At 42.3% G+C, this 18,655-nt stretch overlaps 1 protein-coding gene across 1 annotated transcript in view; it reads left to right on the forward strand.

Annotated features, from left to right (window-relative positions):
- Positions 1-13,183: 13,183 nt before the first annotated feature.
- LOC308188179 (potassium voltage-gated channel subfamily A member 1) overlaps positions 13,184-18,655 on the forward strand; it is a 7,400-nt gene continuing 1,928 nt past the window's right edge. Inside the window, exons 1-2 of the mRNA XM_080576956.1 lie at positions 13,184-14,445; positions 15,456-18,655. The exon at positions 15,456-18,655 is cut by the window's right edge and continues 1,928 nt beyond it. Of these exons, the coding sequence (XP_080433082.1) occupies positions 15,658-17,133 (1,476 nt within the window). The 5' untranslated portion in view covers positions 13,184-14,445; positions 15,456-15,657 and the 3' untranslated portion in view covers positions 17,134-18,655. The remainder of the gene's footprint in view (positions 14,446-15,455) is intronic.

An 18,655-nucleotide genomic window follows, 5' to 3' on the forward strand; every position in this document is an offset into this window, starting at 1 on the left:
GTGAGCTAGTTCAAAGCTCTCAGTGGTCCTTAATTTAAGTGATTAAAAACATGTGGAGGGAACAAGAAATAAAATTCCAGCAGATATTTTTAATTGAAATCACTCTGTGTATTTGAATAATAAGCATGCAGCAAAACATAATTTGTTTCAGGATTTATTTTTTTAACTTCATGTCATGCAGAGGTAATTCAGAGTTGTAGGTTCATACTTTTTCTGGAGCCTTAAGTAGATGTTATTTATTTATTTATTTATTTTGATAACTATAACAAGATTACTGTCCCCAGCTTTGTAATCACTTCTCTTTCATTTGTTCCATCACAACCTCTGGCTAGAGAATCTTATGGATATAAAGGATAAGAGAAAGTTTGAGAAATATTACATCAATGTGGAATGACAGCAACACCGCAATCATTCTTTTTCAGCTTTGCTGTTGGCAGGTCAGTCAGATTAATATTCTTTTCTATTTAAAATGTCAGAAATTATATTAAAATTTGTACATATGACATTCGCACAATGTCATAATACCCTAGATGACGTTTTCACAAACTTCATCAAGAGATATGTAAATGATATGTCACAGAACTACACATGCTTCCATGACAACTCCACTGACTTCTTTTTATCACCAGACACAAAATCAGGGTCAAAACAAGGATCCAGTGGAGCAGTTTTACTAAGGTCTGAGTGATAAGGTCTGAATAAACGGTGTTGGTACAGCTCTGCCTCAGCAACTGGAAAATCTGATGGAGGGCTATATCTGCTTCTCAAAAATGGAAAAATGGTGAAAAATCTAATGGAGAGAGTCATTATGTTTCTGGGATGCCAGTGAGGACAAGGTACAAACATAATGGGGATATAGGTCTGAAGCAGAGTTAAAGAGCTTATTGAGCAGATTTGATTTAATTCCTTGACACTGAGAAACTCGTTTGGTAAATGGTCTGATTTATTCCTTTGCAGATCTCTATATTATTATCAGCTTTCCACAGGTAACTTAGGTACTATAAAGGTAGTTCTCATTCTCTTTAGCGGAACTGTTTCAGGCTATCTGTAGATATCTTGTTCACTCCTTGCTCTGACATCTGATACTCCATTTGAAGGTTGCTTTTGGTTTTGTATCAAGAAAAAAAAAATCATTGCCTTTTTTGTTTGAAAAAAAAAAAAAGATTTTAAAATTCTACAGCATCCTGTGCAACCATACAGCAAAAGTCAGGCTAACACTGAGACACAATGTGATAAGGGTGGGGGAAGAGAGCAAGTATACAAGGTATAAGGACACAAATCTACTTGGAGCCCTCCTAGAAAATGTTCCATTCAAATACCATGTTTAAGGCAAATGCTTTCCCCACAAGCCTGGAGAGTCACCCTACCAGTAGCATGGGAGAATAGGAGTTGTTTAACAATAAAGAATTGTAATTTTAGCTAATTCTCTAGTTTCTTTTAATGGTTATGTCAGCCATATCAATAACAGCTAGCATGAGGGCCAGATGAATGCTGGACTTCTTCATTGCTTATTTCTTATCTATCTGAATCAGTGTGCTCAGATGGCTGAGAGCCCCACAACAGGAGATACCTGACATGGATCACCTGCCAAGTGTTTTTTTTCCCCACTTTTTCTGATGCTTGATAGTAAGATGAGAATGATGGAAAAATGAACTGGCTCATCTTGGCAGTGGGCAGTACTGCATTGCCATCTGCCGCAAGGCAAAGGGTGTTCCAGCATGGCTGCAGATGACTGCAAGCTCCAGCTTGATAAAATAATGAGAGCAGACTTAAGATAAGTGTTGCGGGAATGGTGGGCTGTGGTGGGACTGACTAGCTTTGCAATACAATTTCTTGATAAATAAACAGAGAAAATGCAACATACCTCATGGAAGAGGAGGTATCTTTGGTCTATAATTGCATTCAGAACTTCTCTAGTGGTGGGGAAGCATTGCTTCCTCTCAGCAGGAGCAGAGCACTGGGAGTTTCTGCCACAGCTGGGGAAATATTCACTAATAAAAAGGACACCACACTAGGGAGAGTAGTACAAAAGGATCTTGGAAAGTTCTTTAAGTGGTCAGTTTTGGACAGAGCCAAAGGTCATGCTCCATTATGAACAAACAGTACTGTTATTCCCTCTTCATCTTACTAGCTGTTTTGCTTCAGCAGTGTCAAGCTGAATATTTTTGTATTCTGTTTGCGCAGGGTCAGGGTCACCCAAGGATGTTATGGCATGGACTTGTAGTGAACCCTTCCTCCAGAGAGACTGTAGTCTACATAGGAAAGACAAGATGAAAGATAGGAAAAGAAAGAAAAGAAAAGTGTCTGGATCAAGAAAACACTGCTGTTGAGGGTCAGAAGTGTGAATCTTTTAGGCTTCAACATCTAGCACTTTATGCTGTCAGTCATATTGCCTTTCTTTCATATCCACAAGGATCATACTGTCTAACATAGAAGAGTAGTGACTCAGTGAGCCTGCACTCCTCCACCTGTTTTTGGATGAATTCTCCATATGAAAATAAGATTCTTCTGTCTGGACTTTGTCTCTGATACTTTTGATTTACCAAGAGTTAATTTTTCTCTGTATCTCTCAATGTGTTTGAATCTCTGTTGCCCTGCCTGATATGCTGTTACCAAAATCAGGATGTAATTTTCAAGTCAGGTGTACATTCTTCAGGTATTTTTCTTTTCTTTTGAGAAAGGAGAAATGAAACTATCAGGCCCCTGCAAAGAAACTCTGAGAGCTCGTGGCCTTAGTAAGTGATGTGTGTGTGTTTATTTCCTTTTATCAAAAGATACTTAAGCATCACAAGGGCTCAGACATGAAGAGAAGTAAAGGCTAGAAGCATAAATTCATGTTTACAGGCTTATGCAATATCTTAAGGAGTGCCATTTGACAGAATTATAGATCCAAATCATCTCCTTTACGTCGGATGTTGCAGAACTGAACTGTGATAGATGTAGAAGTTATTGCCAAAGGGGTTTCAAAAAATATGCAAGAGGAACAATACCAGATTACCATAATGATGTATAAACCAGAAGCCTAAGCAAAATAAATTCACATACAGTGTGCAAAAGGTATCCAAAGACATCTTTTGGAGTTTGGTTGTTACCTTCAAAAGCAGCAATATTTAGGCACTGTCTTACTGATTTTGGCCCATTTCCTGACTAGCCATATTCTCTGCAAACAAACAAATCTCTCTCTAACCATTTTTGTAGAAAACAGAGACTTTGCAATGCTGGATCAGATCAATGAACTACCAGAAGAGACCTCCTTTTGCCTTTATTCCTGGCTGGTGCCTGATGCTTTGGTAAAAACTCCTCGTCTTATTTTTGCAGCCAAATACGTAATGATGCCGATAAGAGACATACATTACTTCCAGAACCCTCTGGAGAATCAGCACACACCATAAACCAAGAGTGTTGATTATCAGTGTGTTAGAAGTTAAAGCTACAGATGCATCTGTCAGAACATCAGCCAGACCTTCTTGAAAAACAGCAGTGGAATAACACTGTTACAACCCACTGCAGAAAATTTTCATGGCTCAGCTGACTCTATGGTGGGTAAAAATCTTTCTTCTGCAAAGAACATGTGCAGGGCTTATGAATCACTTGAATGTCCTTTAAATCCTCAAAGCAGGGATTAAGTAGGACTTAAGAGGAACATATGACTTGTGCTTGTCCTCAATACAGTAGTGACTTTAACATTAGGCGAATAAATAGCTCCTTTGATTGTTCTGCATTTACATGGTGTTAATGTTTCTGAATGTCTTTGTTGTTCCCCTGGCTAGTATAAAACAGCAGCCTGGTCTGCTTGTACAACATTTTGGCAAAGCAGGATTCCAAACACAAATGGGCCCTCCAAGCACTACTGTAGTAATATGTAATAGTATTCTGATAAATGTAATACTCCAAGCTGCAATTCACACCTTGTCCATCTTGTTCGCTAATTAAGTATAGCCTTTTGTCCTTAATGGGTTAGTGGGTAAAGTATGTTTTCAGTAGTGATTTATTTTTTTTCCCCTATTGACTGTCACCACTTTCGCATAAAGGGGTTTCTCCTTTCTCACCTTCTGTTGATTGTTTCCTCTGATTTTGCAGAAGAAAGGTCAGAGTTTGTTTCCTCATGCTGATTTTCCAGCTGATAGCAATCCAATGGGAGATGTGTAGTCACAACTACCTACATGTGAGGAGGGCGTTTTTTGTTTTTTTTTTAAAGCTGAAAAATTTACAGCTGTGGATAATCTGAAACTACTCACTATTTGTGATAAATGTAATAAATTGTTGTGACAAATTAAAAGTGATTTCTTTTATGATGAAATACTTTATTTTTACTTTTTCTTTTTTCTATACCACTCACGATCTTCAATTCAGTTCAAATTCAATGCATTTTCAGTTTGATTTTTCACCAAAATGCAAGACAACCCAACATAGATGCAGTGTTACAGATAAAGATGTTGTCCTATATCACATCCTAAAAATTGTATTTGTATTTATGTTTATTAACAAAATGTCATAATTGCTTTTTTACTCCTTTGCTGTTGTAGGAATATGGCGTCACAGGACTTCGCATTATGACCTAATACAGGGCTAGGTGTACTTTTCATAAGGAAACCTGAAATCTGTGCATAGATATAAAAAGTAGATTGTGAATTCTGTCAAATAATAAACAAATTAGTAAACAAGTCCATATTCATTCACAGTGGACAAAAAAAAAGATTTAAAAAAAAAAGAAGATGGATTTGCAATGAAATAAATTGATGAATTGAATATGAATGTGAAAAATGAAATAAAAAAATGAAATAAATGAAAATAGAACATTCCAAGATAGGAAGCCTGGCTGGGTAGCAGTATCTGTTCTTGCAGTTAGGCTGGGTGCCTTTTGTTTCACCCACTTCATGGAAGACTCCCTAGGCAAAGTGTTAGAATATGTGGAGAGACAAGCTAAGTTTTATCTGTGAGGTTAAGGGAAGTCAAAGGTTATGACAAGACAACAGGTTAATAAAACATAATAATGGTAGTGGCCTGAGAGTGAAACAAGGATTGTGCCTCTCCCAAAAGTTGCATTTGCTGGTTCTATTACTGGGTCACCTCCAGGGTTCAGGCAGCTACTCAGCACCTTTCTACAACAAGTGGGCTTTTTGGGTCCAGCCATATATCACAGTGACTGAGATGTTTACTTTGGATAATGTAACTGCAGTTCCATGATGGGGAACAGGCTTTGGCCATCGAATTACCTGTTTGAAAACACCTCTGAGCCTGTAGGAAAATAAAAACAAACAAACAAACAAACAAAACACATTCAGGAGGATTGAGTAAGAACAGAAGTTCAGTAGTCTGACTCAGAGTTGGAGAATCTTAACACGTCTTTGCTTTATATAATACACTGGTACTGGTGGAACAATTTAAAGTAGCTGCTGGCAAGGCATTTTGTATTGTGCTATTCTGTTTACCTTATAATATACATCTTGCCATACTTACTACTCTCTGCACCTTGTTGAAAGGCTCTTCCTGGCATGTCTCACATTAGCAATGTGTTTCTCCACCACATAGTATAATGGGATCATTATCCTGGGATCAGTCCTTAGACTTTATTAAGGTCAGAAAACAATGCTGTACAATGTTGAATACTGACTCATTGACAGACTATTAGTTTGAAGCAATGGGATACAGATGGGTGGCAATGTAAATGAATGTCCTTCTTCATTTTCTATATAATGCACAAAGTGTCAAAATGTGGGACATAATGGTGCGAAGGTTTTAGAAATTCAAAAGGCAAGCAGCTTGTAAATAAATCAGCAAGTTGCCATGTATGGAGAGAAGGATTTGTCTGAAGTGTAATGGCCCAACTGCAATGCTGGGCCATTACACCGCAGACACTAAGATCTCAGAGGCATTTTAAACACAATGAGAATTGATTTTGAAGTTTTAAGGGAAAATAAATCATAAAAGGAGATGCTCAGAGCTGAAGTACTAAGATCTAACAAAGGACTTAAAAGTGTTCCCAAGATAAGGTGGAGTATTCCCTTCTGCCATAGACCACATAGGAGAGGAGAGGCTTCTGTCCTGCAGAAAAGGAATAGGTTACAAACCTCCAGAGTCCAAAACAGACCCTGGCACAGACATAAGTAGGACAACACAAAAGAAAGAAAGAATGAGAAGATAGAACGAGGAGAGCAGCGTCCAAGACACAGCAGAAGCTGGGACACTGATTGACTGAGGTGCTCCTATGTGCCTTCATTTTTGGTAAGACAGGATTATTTTGAAATGCATGCAATCACCTGAGGACAAGGCTTCAAAGCATCTAGGTCTTTCACTTTAACACGCAGTAGCTGCCAGTATTTTTGTGTATTCAAGTTTCTTGAATTTATATAAATAATTGCTTCTGCTTCACTTCAGCTGTCTCTCCAGCATACAACAATCACTCTGGCTAGGCAGGTCAGCAAGCACTTGAAGAATGAAATTGTTTTATTCCTGAAAGAGGACATTCAACTGTAACTCTGAACTGAAGCTGTAAGGTAAGTTTAGGCTTGAAACTCACCCTGATAGGCATTTTTGCCTTTTCTGCATGCTGATTATAATGCAAGAAGAAGCTACGCTTCCAAAGCCGCTCCGCAAAGCAACCTGAACTTGGAAGTTTCATTACAGGACAACAGTAGCAGGAGGCATTTCCAGTCCTGTGCCATGCACACAGGTAATTGAATGGGTACTCTAAGCATTTTCTGTTGTTATGTGTTTCTTTCAAGCTTTTTGTAGCCTTAGAGCTGAGTATGCAAATCCCGAGTCCCCCCAAGAGAAATGAAGCAGGGCTTTTGATTCTCCCAGATGTTTATTTCCATTTCCCATTCATGTGCTATGCTGCACAAGAAGCTTGGTGCTGATATCTTCTGTGAAGTCCTGCACTTCCTTGCTCTTCATTCAGGTTGTGTCAGGTGGTTTCTCTCAGCTTTGAGGAAGTCTTCAGTTTTCCTTTACTGCTGTCTTGTAGTTATTACTTATGATCCCTGCCAGATTGTAGATACTTTTCTTTGGCCATTACGTCTGCTGCTATTTGCTGTCTGTCTTCAAATCTGCTTTCTTCTGAGCAGCAGCCTCAAACTACTGGCTCTTTTTTTTTCCCCTTTTTCTGAGTTGCCTCTTGTGTTTAACGACTTCTGAAGACTGGATGATGGGCAGCAACGCAACCCCCTCCACACCTATTTCTTCAGACTATGCATTCCTTGCTTTCCATCAAGTCTTAGGGAAAAAATATTTCAGTGGCCCAGTGTTGCCAGGTAAGGATCCCTCTCTGACAGTTTTGATTTTGCTACCAGTCCCTCCTCTGTTTTTGCTGCCAACTTTGTTTGTGCTCGCTCTTTTTCATTTGTGATACTCACAGTAAGACATCTGGTGCTCAAATCTGCCCTGTTAAGTGCTGAATCACATAAATTCTGCTGCAGTGTGCTACGAGTCGTGTCAGAGCAAAGTGTGTTAGGCATGTCATACTGTGAAGAGGCACTGCTTGGCTCCTGATCAGTTCTTGCCATATCTTCCCTTAGAGTCACCTCTCAGAACGCAGACTGTCCATCTCCTATCCTTAAAAATGACCATTTCCAAAGGCATCTTGGAGTGGCAGAATGATCATTAATAATCAGTGTATTCTGAACATGCATCATGCTGGGACATATCTACTCCACAATTCATATTGGTGCTTGGCCAGTGTAAATATTCTGATTCAAATAAAGCACCATCTATCCCTAGGTATGAATTTACTAATTTCCTGATGTCATCTCTTGTATCTGCAGGGATTACTGCTTGTCCTGCTTTAAATAAAATCCTGTCTTGCACAAGTGCATGCACACACACAACACTCAGTCCTTTGCCTGGTAATAGGACAGGCACTGCCTGTGGTCCTTCTTCCTTTCAATACAACCCCACTCAATGTGCAAGCCATTTTAATTCCTTTATCATCCAATCCAGACAGCTTTCAAGAGTGCTCAGCACTTCCTCAGCATGCTTTTTTATTTTTTATTTTTATTTATTTTATTTATTTTTTTTCCCCAGGAGCTCACATTGTATGTTTATGCTTTTCCCAAAGGTGACACAATGGGATTGTTTCTCAACCCTATGAAGGGGCAGCAGCTACTTTTTTATCTGACTCTATCCCAGTGTGTCAGGGCTCCACCAAGAAATGCTCAAGGTGCTGACTTTGCAGCAGTGTGCCTCCAAGCTTTCTGTAGCTCTATCTGTTCCAGGGGTTTATAGCAATTTGGGACTGGTTCCCTGCATTGAACTGCCTTTACCCCATCAAATGGGGCTCTGATGGATGCCAAATGGTGTCTCTGTGCGTTAACTGCTTAGACAGCTCTTGTGTCCTGAGACGTGGGAGGGTAAACAAGAAGAATCTAGTAGTTTATCTACTCTGTAAAGCCCTAGAAATTCTTCACCACTTTATGCTCTGGGTGTTTTTCCTCAGTGTCTCTAAGGTTTTTGAGGTGTAATTGAAGTCTCTCAAATATTCACAGATGTTCAGGTTATAGTTCTCTGCAAGCTTCAGCTTATCTTCATTCAGACTAATATGCTGTCCTTAGGGACAAGTCATAGTCTGGGATCATGGTCTGGGACTCCCTCTTTTTCAACACTTTCATTTACAGTACAAGTATCATCAGCCACCATCTTGGTGCCTGGGAGTCCCTCTACTGTGCATTTCAATTTCTACTGGGAACACTGCGCTCATGATTATTCATGCCCTATGGTACCCTGATAGCTGTGAGAAAGATGATCATGACTCTGGTCGTCATCTTATAAGAAACACTGAGTATTTTTGAATTTGATACATTGAGTTGAGCCTGACCTCTATTGCTGCTAACGACTAGTGACTTGTCTCTAGTTCTGTATACACTGGTTTGACATTAGTTCAAGCTCTCATTTTGTGCAGATGCCTGGTATTTTTTATGCTGTTGCTGATTTATTTTTCACTCCTTTCTGTAGGTCTGTTGATGTCACTCCTTTACAGAGTTTCCCCTCAGTTACACTCAGGATGTCAATGGAGTTTCATGTTTTGTTACCTTACCGGTAAGGATCAAGTCAGCTTTTGAGGTAGTTTCAGTCTCCTTAAACCACATGATGACACTTTTTTGGAATACTAAATAGGACCCATGTGAACTTCTGACTCTGCTCTCTCATACTGAAGATATTCTGGTGATGTATTATGCTCACCGCATGGCTTGCTTAGCTACAGATGGACTTTTTGAGTGTCTTTTATCATAAGACCAAATGATAATATGCCGTATTTCATGGTAACTTGCCAATAGCTTCTGTTTGTCCACAGGCCTCAAAATAGCCTCACTGTAAATTATCACAGTAAACTGTAAGTCCCATTACTTCAGTCTAATGTTGCTATTAATGAGTGTTGCTGCAGTTCTGTTGCAGTTGACCTCTACTTGGTATGCTGGTCTCAGTAAAATATTTCCTCTTAATTTCAGAGGATAGAGCAGCATACTTGAGCAGGGATTCCTTTTAATAGCAAGCAGCCAGTTGGACAAAACCCTGTGAAAGAAAATCAAGGACCAGAAAAGGGATCAAAGAAGGAGAAAGTGATATTAAAACCATAAAAATTTTGTTGCTAAGCATTTCTAGTTACAGTTCACATATAAATGTGTTCCTCCTATGGGAACATGCATACAAGAGTTTGGCATTTTCTGTAATGTAGCTTGGGCACTGAGGGGTGTATTAGCATTTTGTCTTTCCATTTTTTTCTGTTTATACAGATGCTTTGGAGAAGAACACAAAAAGGCTCAACCCTTTCCTAATACACCATGCTTTCTGCTCTCTCCTGCCCAGACATCCTTCCACTGCCACACTTTGCCTGTAGCTGATCCACTGTTGTAGGATAAAAAGCATAAATGAAATGGTATCTGTTCGCCCAAGGCTGGTTCTAACAGCAAAATACACTTGTGAATGAGGAGAGTTTCCATGTCCTCCATTACAGGGATACAGTCCCAAGCTCTCATCTTAGATCCAGCAACAGGACTGGATCTACTTATTGTCTCTTTTGATCATACAGGGGCCTTATTTGAGACATTAAAAAGAAGCAGGAAGAACAATGAAATGATAGAATAGGAAGGAACAAAAGTCAGTATGCTTTGAAACATTAGATTTGATTATCCCAGTCATAACAGTGCCTAATAATACTGGAGGATGGTAACAAGGCTCACAAATCAACATTAAATGATGCAAGTATTTTAAAAAAATCCTTTTTTCTTCCAAGGAATAAAACCCAACCGTCAATACCACAAGCTCACTCTCAGCTCTGACTGTTGTCTCTTTCTGTGTCATGGACCATCAAGAGTGGTAGAGTCTGGCAGGCCAGATTTAGGGCAGAGTATCTCCCTTCATGCGTAGCATCCTCTATCTCCAAGGCCATTAAATGATGTCTATGGTGACACTTGCACAACTCATTTGTGAGTTTATGCAGCTGTAAATGAAGCTATAAATTTAATAGAGTTGTTTTCCAGGCTTTGAATTGAGGCTACAAAACCTATGGAGATACTTAAAGTTCAAACCTCCAGGAGTGCACTTGCCGCTGTGGATTTTGCAGTGGTTTCTGTTGCACAGTTGTCTTTTCATGTCAAGGAAATTTAGCGTGCTGTGAGTGTCACTCATGACACTCACATGAAAGCTATCATGCTAGGAGATCAACTCTGCTGCTGTCTATTGATTTTGGTCAGTAGTTTTCAGGTTCCCTGGTGACAGTGTTTAAAGCCTGCTTCAAACTGCATAAAACCGATGGTTATTTTTTAATCTAGCTTCAGACGTACAGTCATTCAATACAACTTTTCTTTAATCCTTACAATACACCAAGAGTTTTTAACCAACAACTCTATTTTCTCTCTCTCTTTCTCTCTCAAAATAAAAATGGAAAAAAATTAAAAATATATCTGCTCTTTCTCATCAGGGATAATCCTTCATTTGCCAGACCAAAACAAGGAAGTCTTCACCTTTCTGTACAAGGCAAGACTTTGCTAATTACAGCAGCTTCTGTTTGTGCTATGACAACCTATCTTTGAGACATAAGCCTATCAGTTCTGGTTGCCTATGATAAGTTACTTCAGCAGCCATCAACGATGGCAGCGAACCTCCTCAGCCCATGCAAGTCAGAACGCCTGCTGCTTCCCCATCTGCTTGTGCTCATCTGCACCACCATGTCAGGCTGAAAGCATTTTCCATGGTGGAGTTCAAGTGGAAGCGTTTTTTATAAAGAGTGGCTACTGGAGAAGCATGATGCTGTTTGCATTGTACCACAAGATCTATCACCACACAAAGGCTGACCGTCAGTAAGAAGTAAGGAAAGGAACAGCAACTGCCTTTTTGGCATCTGTGGAAGCAGAAAGATGTCTAGTGGGATTTTTTAAAAGCAGCTGTTCTGATTGTTTTGCTTTCCACCTATCTAAAGCTTTTGATAGTTTGCAACTTAGTCTCCCTACAAAAATGTTTGTTCCTGAACAGAACTTTTCAGCTTGACTCTTGGGGGGAAATAAAAGTTGGATTGCTGGTGGCCATTTGCTTTAATATAAAAGTATGAAATAGTGGCAGCCTGAGTTCAAATTTGTCAGCAATCCATGCCTCTTCACATTCCTCGATATTTAATTCAAGGTACTTAGCACAGTAACATGTAACATGACATCTTTGCAAGCTGTAGTTTTACTACTCATTAGTCTGTGCTCCTTAGCAAGATTTTCCGTGACCCTATGGTCAATAGTCCACTTTTCTAAGTAAGCTGTCTACCTTCAAGCATGTTTACTTGGCAGTAGAATTAGACTGGAATAAGAAATCAGAGTTCAAAGATATTCAAAATGAGAAGGGGATAGCACTATCCCTGTTTGTCCTTTTATTATCCTATAATGTAAGAACAAAGCATACTACATACTTTTTTATTTATTTTGATTTTTTAATTTTGATTTTTGTTTATTTTTCTTCTACTGGTATACTCACAGCTTCCAGTAAAGATTTGGGTTCTGCTGTGCTAAGACAGACCTCAGGAATGAACAGCCTAAGCACTTGTGACAAGCAAATGAAACACTTTTAGTCCTGTTTTCAGATACAAAAGCAGAATGGATCAACTTGCCTGCAATCATGCAGGAAGCCAAGAGCGGAACAGCACCTTGAACTCAGCCCTGTGATTATCAGATCTGTACTTTCTTCACACTCATGAGCATACATGTCTGTCTTTGAACTACTACAGGCGGATATAACGCTGCACCAGAGCTTTGTGAGTGCTAGCTCACAGAGCTATTTCTGCAGAGCAGTTCCAAGCACACTGAATGCAGAGCTCTCTGAATACTTTGCAGTCAGCTCTGTGCAGCATGTCATCCAGGCATGGAATTCACTGCCATAAGAGGATGTTGAGTCAAAGGCTGTAGCTGAAGCTGAGTTTCTCGAAGGGTTGAAAAACAGCCTGGTTAGTTCAGGCAAAGGCACCACCTTTCTGGTTTTTGTTTTTGTTTCGTTTTTGGAGATGTGGGGGGGCTAGTGGTGTGGCTGTGGTTTGTACCAGGTCTAGTGCTGCTGGTTCCAAGTCTGGGTGCTGACACCGAGCTATGAGGCAAGCAGACAGAAAACTAGTGACTGTGATTTTTCACTGAGAGAAGAGTCCCTATTTTATTTAGTTTTTGGATTGTTTTGCCCAGGATTGGCAGATGGAGTCTTTTCTCTTGCTTAGAACTTCATCAGAAGTTTCTCACACAACTTTCAGCATGTGTTGCTCACTGGGAAGAAAGCATATACCAAGCTAGACAGGAAATCTGTTCCTTTGCACTTTTGTTTCTGCCAGGGCTGGTGAACGGAGTATGCAGAGTAGCTGTGATTACAGCACAGCTAGAGCTTGTGTATTTTGGGTTTGTACTCTAGCAGGACCCCCCAGCACCAACCCCAAAGAAAACAAAACATGGGGATAAATAAGGGGAAGAGGAGGCAGAACCCTCCCTCAGGTCAGGAGGCTAAGTATTTTTGAACTGCCAAGGTGGTGATCTTAAGTGAGGATGATGTATAATGCTGTGAAAAGCTAATGAGACCAGGCCTGTTAAACATGGACCTGGTGTTACTTATCTCTCTAATGCTTCAAATTACACAGGCTCAGGTTGTATTTGATCACCTCTCCTGCTTTGACAAAGTGAGCAGCAGGCTTTTATATAATGTACATGATCATATACTGTAGGGAACAATCCTGCTCTGGCAGCGGAGGGAAGCTGATGACATAATGGGTCTTCTCCATCTCGAAGTTATGTGATTCATCAATTAAATGAATTCAGTGGGATAAAGCAGCATGAAAGGGCAATTTCCCTGTAATACACTGCCTGCTGATTAACTCTTCCCTCCCAGTTCCAGACACACTGCTCAGGATCCATCCCTATGTGGGCCGGCTTGGGTGATGCAGACCTGTCCGCTACCGAGTGCACGGTGGGATGGGGCCGGGCAGCACCAGCACCAGCATCAGCACCAGCACCAGCACCATCATCACCGTCAGCAGCAGTAGCAGCAGCAGCGCTGCCCCACGTCCAGCCGCTCCCAAGCGGGGGTGCTGGGGGCACTGCAGGCGCATGCAGCATCGCGCTCCGTGCGGGGTGTGCAAAGCCCTGCACCACGCCGGCTGCTCCCCCGCAGCTACCCGGTGTCCCGCAGCGGGCGGGCGGTGCGGTGGGGAGCGGGGCGGCCCCGCATTGCGTCGGGGGCCGCGCTGGAGGCGGCGGCGGCGGAGTGCGGAGCGGTGCGGCGCGGTGCGGAGCGGCGCGGAGCGGGGGCAGCGCTGCTGCCCGCCCCCCTCCAGCCCCCTCCCGCCCGCCGCCCGAGCTGCACCAAACAGCTCTCGGGTTTATGCTGATAGCGCAGCGTCAAGACATGGCTCGAGCTGGCTCCTCGCTCTTATGCATTCAGCAGCCCTCTCGCTCCTGCCACACGCGGCCAGCTCCTGCCTCCTCCTGCTGCTGCTGCTGCTGCTGCCGGGACGAGCCAAGACCCACTCCGGAGATGCGGCTGCAGGACTGCGGCTCTCTTACATCTCCCCAGCCGCCGCTGCCCAGCGCCCGGCTGCTCCTCCAGCTACCTTAAAGGAAGAGAGCGGGAGAGCCAGCGGCTATCTAGGACTCCTTCCTTTTATTTATTAACTCAATCCTTTTGGAAAAGGTACTTTGCGCACTCTTCCATCCCCCACCTTCCCCACTGCGGTTCTCGGCAGAAACTAATTAAACCCACTCGCCCTTGGTGCAGCCTAAGACAGTGTATGAATATTTCAGTGTCTCGCAGGCAGCCCTGTAAAGCGATCACAGTATTATTAAAAGAGGTGCAAGAGGAGGAGGAGAAGGGTTGAGTTTGCCGCTGCGGTTTTTGTTTTGGTCTGTATTTTTTTTTTTTTTTGATGCTGCTGCAAGACGACTTGACGCATTCTGGCACTGGCTCCTACTTCTAACCAGCGCATCTCACTTGGAGCAGGTAAGGAAAATACCCTACTCCCCCATGCTGCTGGACTCTATTTTGGACAGTTTGGGTCTGGGACATTGATCTTCCTTCCCTTGTCTCTGCCTCAGTTGAGTCTAGCTGCTGCAAAGCAGAGGGGAGATGCTCTGCTCTCCTTCCCCTAATCCCCTCAATCAGTGTGATGAAATTGCCAGTACTCAGCTGTCTCCACCATCTGCGAAGCGGGGCGCGTGGTGGTCAGGAAACTTATGGCAGGAGCTGACCCCACTTAAGTTGCCTGGGAAGCCCTCACGATGCACTCAGGGCACAGCAGGGCTGCGGGTCCAGATTGGCCCCTTCCTGTCCCGGAGGCCTCGTTGCTTGTCCACGGATGTGTGGGAATGTGTAGGGTTCCGCATGTGCTGCCGTAGTGGGCAGAGAGGGATGTTCGTGCTGGTGTGAAAGCCAATCCATTGCGCCTGAGCGTGTGTGTGTGGTGGGGCTTGGGGGTTGGTTTATGCTGTTTCTCTCCTCCCTGGCAGCCTCCTTCCTGCAAGTAAGCTTTATGCCTTCTAAAGCAAGAGTATCGACATCCCTCTCTCTCCGGCACACAAGAGGACAGGACCAGGGCAGTGGGAAGGGGAGGGGGGGGCAGGCGATGGAAATTTGCTGAGTTGGCATTGCAAGGACTTACCTCCCAGGCTCCCCGTGATTTATTTATTTATTTATTTGTGTATGTGTGTGTGTGTGTGTGTGTGTGGTAACTTCGAGACAGCAGCCACGGCAATGGTCGAGTCGTCAAGAAAAGCAGACGGATCAAGTTAAAGGCAAAAGGAGACGTCTGGGGGGGGATCCCCAGCCTGGGGGTGAACCCCAGACACTTTCAGCCTCCTAGCTTGGGGGGACAGGACCCCTCACCTTACCTGCCCTCTTCCCCCACCCTCCTAAAGGTACTCCTTCTCTCTTTCTTCACCCTCCCTTCATTCCTGATGCCTATTCCTGCATCCCACCTCTCCTTTCCCATTTTGGATATTTTCATCTTGTAGGCTTTTCATCCATCCCTTCTTCAAGCCCCTCCATCCCCACTCATTCTGCAGACTTTGAGCCTCCTCTGCCTCCCACCCTTCTGCCATCCTCCACTGAACTGCCCTTGGACTTTCTGTTCTCCTCCATTCTCGTCCCCACTCTCAAGCTGCTCTCCCTCTCTTCTCCACCCCTGGCCCTGGTTCCCACTTCCTTTGTGCCACAATGACCGTGATGGCTGGAGAGAACATGGATGAGACTTCTGCGCTACCTGGCCACCCCCAGGATAGCTACCAGCCTGCTGCCCACGATGACCATGAGTGCTGTGAGCGCGTAGTGATAAACATTGCTGGACTACGCTTTGAGACTCAACTGAAGACATTAGCCCAGTTCCCCAACACACTGCTGGGCAATCCCAAGAAGCGCATGCGATACTTTGACCCCTTGCGCAATGAGTACTTTTTTGACCGGAACCGGCCCAGCTTTGACGCCATCCTCTACTACTACCAGTCTGGAGGGCGGCTTCGCCGGCCGGTCAATGTGCCCTTGGACATGTTCTCTGAGGAGATAAAATTTTATGAGCTGGGTGAGGAGGCCATGGAGAAGTTCCGGGAAGATGAAGGATTCATCAAAGATGAGGAGAGACCCTTGCCGGAGGGGGAGTACCAGCGCCAAGTATGGCTCCTCTTTGAGTACCCAGAGAGCTCTGGGCCTGCAAGGGTTATTGCAATAGTCTCTGTCATGGTGATCCTCATCTCCATCGTGATCTTCTGCCTAGAGACATTACCTGAGCTGAAGGAGGACAAGGAGTATACAGTGCATCGCACTGACAACACCACCCAGGTCTACAAATCCAACATCTTCACAGATCCTTTCTTTGTTGTGGAGACCCTGTGCATCATCTGGTTCTCCTTTGAGCTGGTGGTGCGCTTCTTTGCCTGCCCCAGCAAGACTGAATTCTTCAAGAATATCATGAACTTCATTGACATTGTAGCCATCATCCCTTACTTCATCACCCTGGGCACTGAGATGGCTGAGCGGGAGGGGACTCAGAAAGGAGAGCAGGCCACCTCCTTGGCCATCCTGAGAGTCATCAGACTGGTAAGAGTCTTTCGAATCTTCAAACTCTCCCGGCACTCTAAGGGCCTCCAGATTTTGGGACAGACCCTCAAAGCGAGTATGAGAGAGCTAGGTTTATTAATCTTCTTCCTCTTCATTGGGGTGATCTTGTTCTCTAGTGCGGTGTATTTTGCTGAGGCTGAAGAACCTGAGTCTCATTTCACAAGTATCCCTGATGCTTTCTGGTGGGCGGTGGTATCCATGACCACTGTGGGCTATGGTGACATGTACCCTGTGACAATTGGAGGCAAAATCGTAGGCTCCTTGTGTGCCATCGCTGGTGTGCTGACAATTGCCCTGCCTGTACCTGTCATCGTGTCCAACTTCAACTACTTCTACCACCGAGAAACAGAAGGGGAAGAACAGGCTCAGTTACTTCACGTTAGCTCCCCTAATTTAGCATCTGACAGTGATCTCAGCCGCCGCAGCTCCTCCACAATCAGCAAATCTGAGTACATGGAAATCGAAGAGGATATGAATAATAGCATAGACAATTTTAGAGAGGCTAATCTCAGAACTGGCAACTGCACTGTAGCCAACCAAAACTGTGTTAATAAAAGCAAGCTGCTGACTGATGTATAAACAAAAAAAAAAAAACAAACAAAATCCTCACTCACAGCTTGAAGACTTAAGTGACACAGTCACACTTTGTAGATGCTTTACTGATAGTCTTTGAATGCTTTATTTACCTCGTAAATGCATTGTTGCATTGCGAATTTTTGCTCAGCGATAAAGAAGCTTCCAGGATCCATGAAAGATACAATTTTGTTTATTTAAAAAAAAAAAAAAACATTTTCCATCTAGTAAATGAGAACCATTTGAACTAGTTTAGTTTTAAACTGTATGATGCTAGACCTAAACTTTTCCTCTCCCCCCACCCCATTTTTTTTTCCATGAAGTTAACTTAAAGAATACAGTTTTAAAAACTATAAAGCATATGCATGGATTCCAGTAAAAATATTCTGCAAAACTGCACAGTTGCAAGAAAGTGCATCAGAAAATAATAATAAAAAAGGATTAACATGCAGCAAGCATTTGCCATTGTTTTTATGAAGGAGTGCAATTTTTCCTTCCACCCCCTATGTGAGGGATTGTATAGTTCCAGTCTACAGACCAACACAGCACCTTATTTAAATACACTTAAGGCTGGTCTTTTTTGCTGTCCGTTTAAGAACTATTCTAAAATAACAAACAAAACTGAAGACAAAACATCTGCAATGCTGCTAAGTTCTCTTATATGCAGATGATTTAAACACACTTTTCCTTTTCCCTGTCCAGAACTGGATACAAAACTTATAGTCCCTCTGTTGCAAGATAGCACAATGGAGTTTAATATAAGCATGTTTGAATTTGATACTATTTATTTTATAATCGCATGCCTGAAACTTTACCTCAGACAATAGCGGATAAGCTTTCGTTTGAACTGAATCTTCTAAAAATAGGTCCTTTATCTCTCTTTTTCTTTCTTTCTTTTTTTTTTTCTTTATGATTTGCATTCACCAGAAGTGCACTCCTTAATTTATTAAATCATTGACTAGTAATTTAAAGTACTGTATTTAAGTGCGTATGTTAGTCAAATGGGAACAATAACTTTTGGAGATCAAAGCATGTTCAAATATTCAGCATTATGGCCTATTTGATTAAGGTGTAACTTGAATTAATTAATGCATGAATTCAATAATAATAATAATAATAATAACAACAATAACAATAATAACAATAAAAATGAAATAAAAAAAAGTGCTTGATAGGCCGAGGGCCTCAATGAACAGATTAGAGAAACCTGATTGTTTTCCTGCATTGCTCAGGGAAATGTGTTGGCTTTTGTCCAGGCATTGTCAGAAAGGAATATATCCCATCCCTTAAAGGGAAAGCTATATGGAAAATTAAGAAGTCAAGTTATATATAGCAACACCTAAAACCTAGTATCCTTTATAGTTTAAAGGTGCAGATGCATGCTTTTTGGTGCATTCTCAGAATGTAAATGAAACTTATCTACTATATGCATCCAAATTGCAGCAGCTGGTTTCTTTTGCAGTCATTAGTTAAGACTTTTTTGTATTCCCCTAAAACTCACTGAAGAGACATAACAGATCGATTTAGA

Source organism: Anser brachyrhynchus, assembly GCF_964034855.1.
Source record: "Anser brachyrhynchus genome assembly, chromosome: 1".
NCBI classification, from domain to species: domain Eukaryota; kingdom Metazoa; phylum Chordata; class Aves; order Anseriformes; family Anatidae; genus Anser; species Anser brachyrhynchus.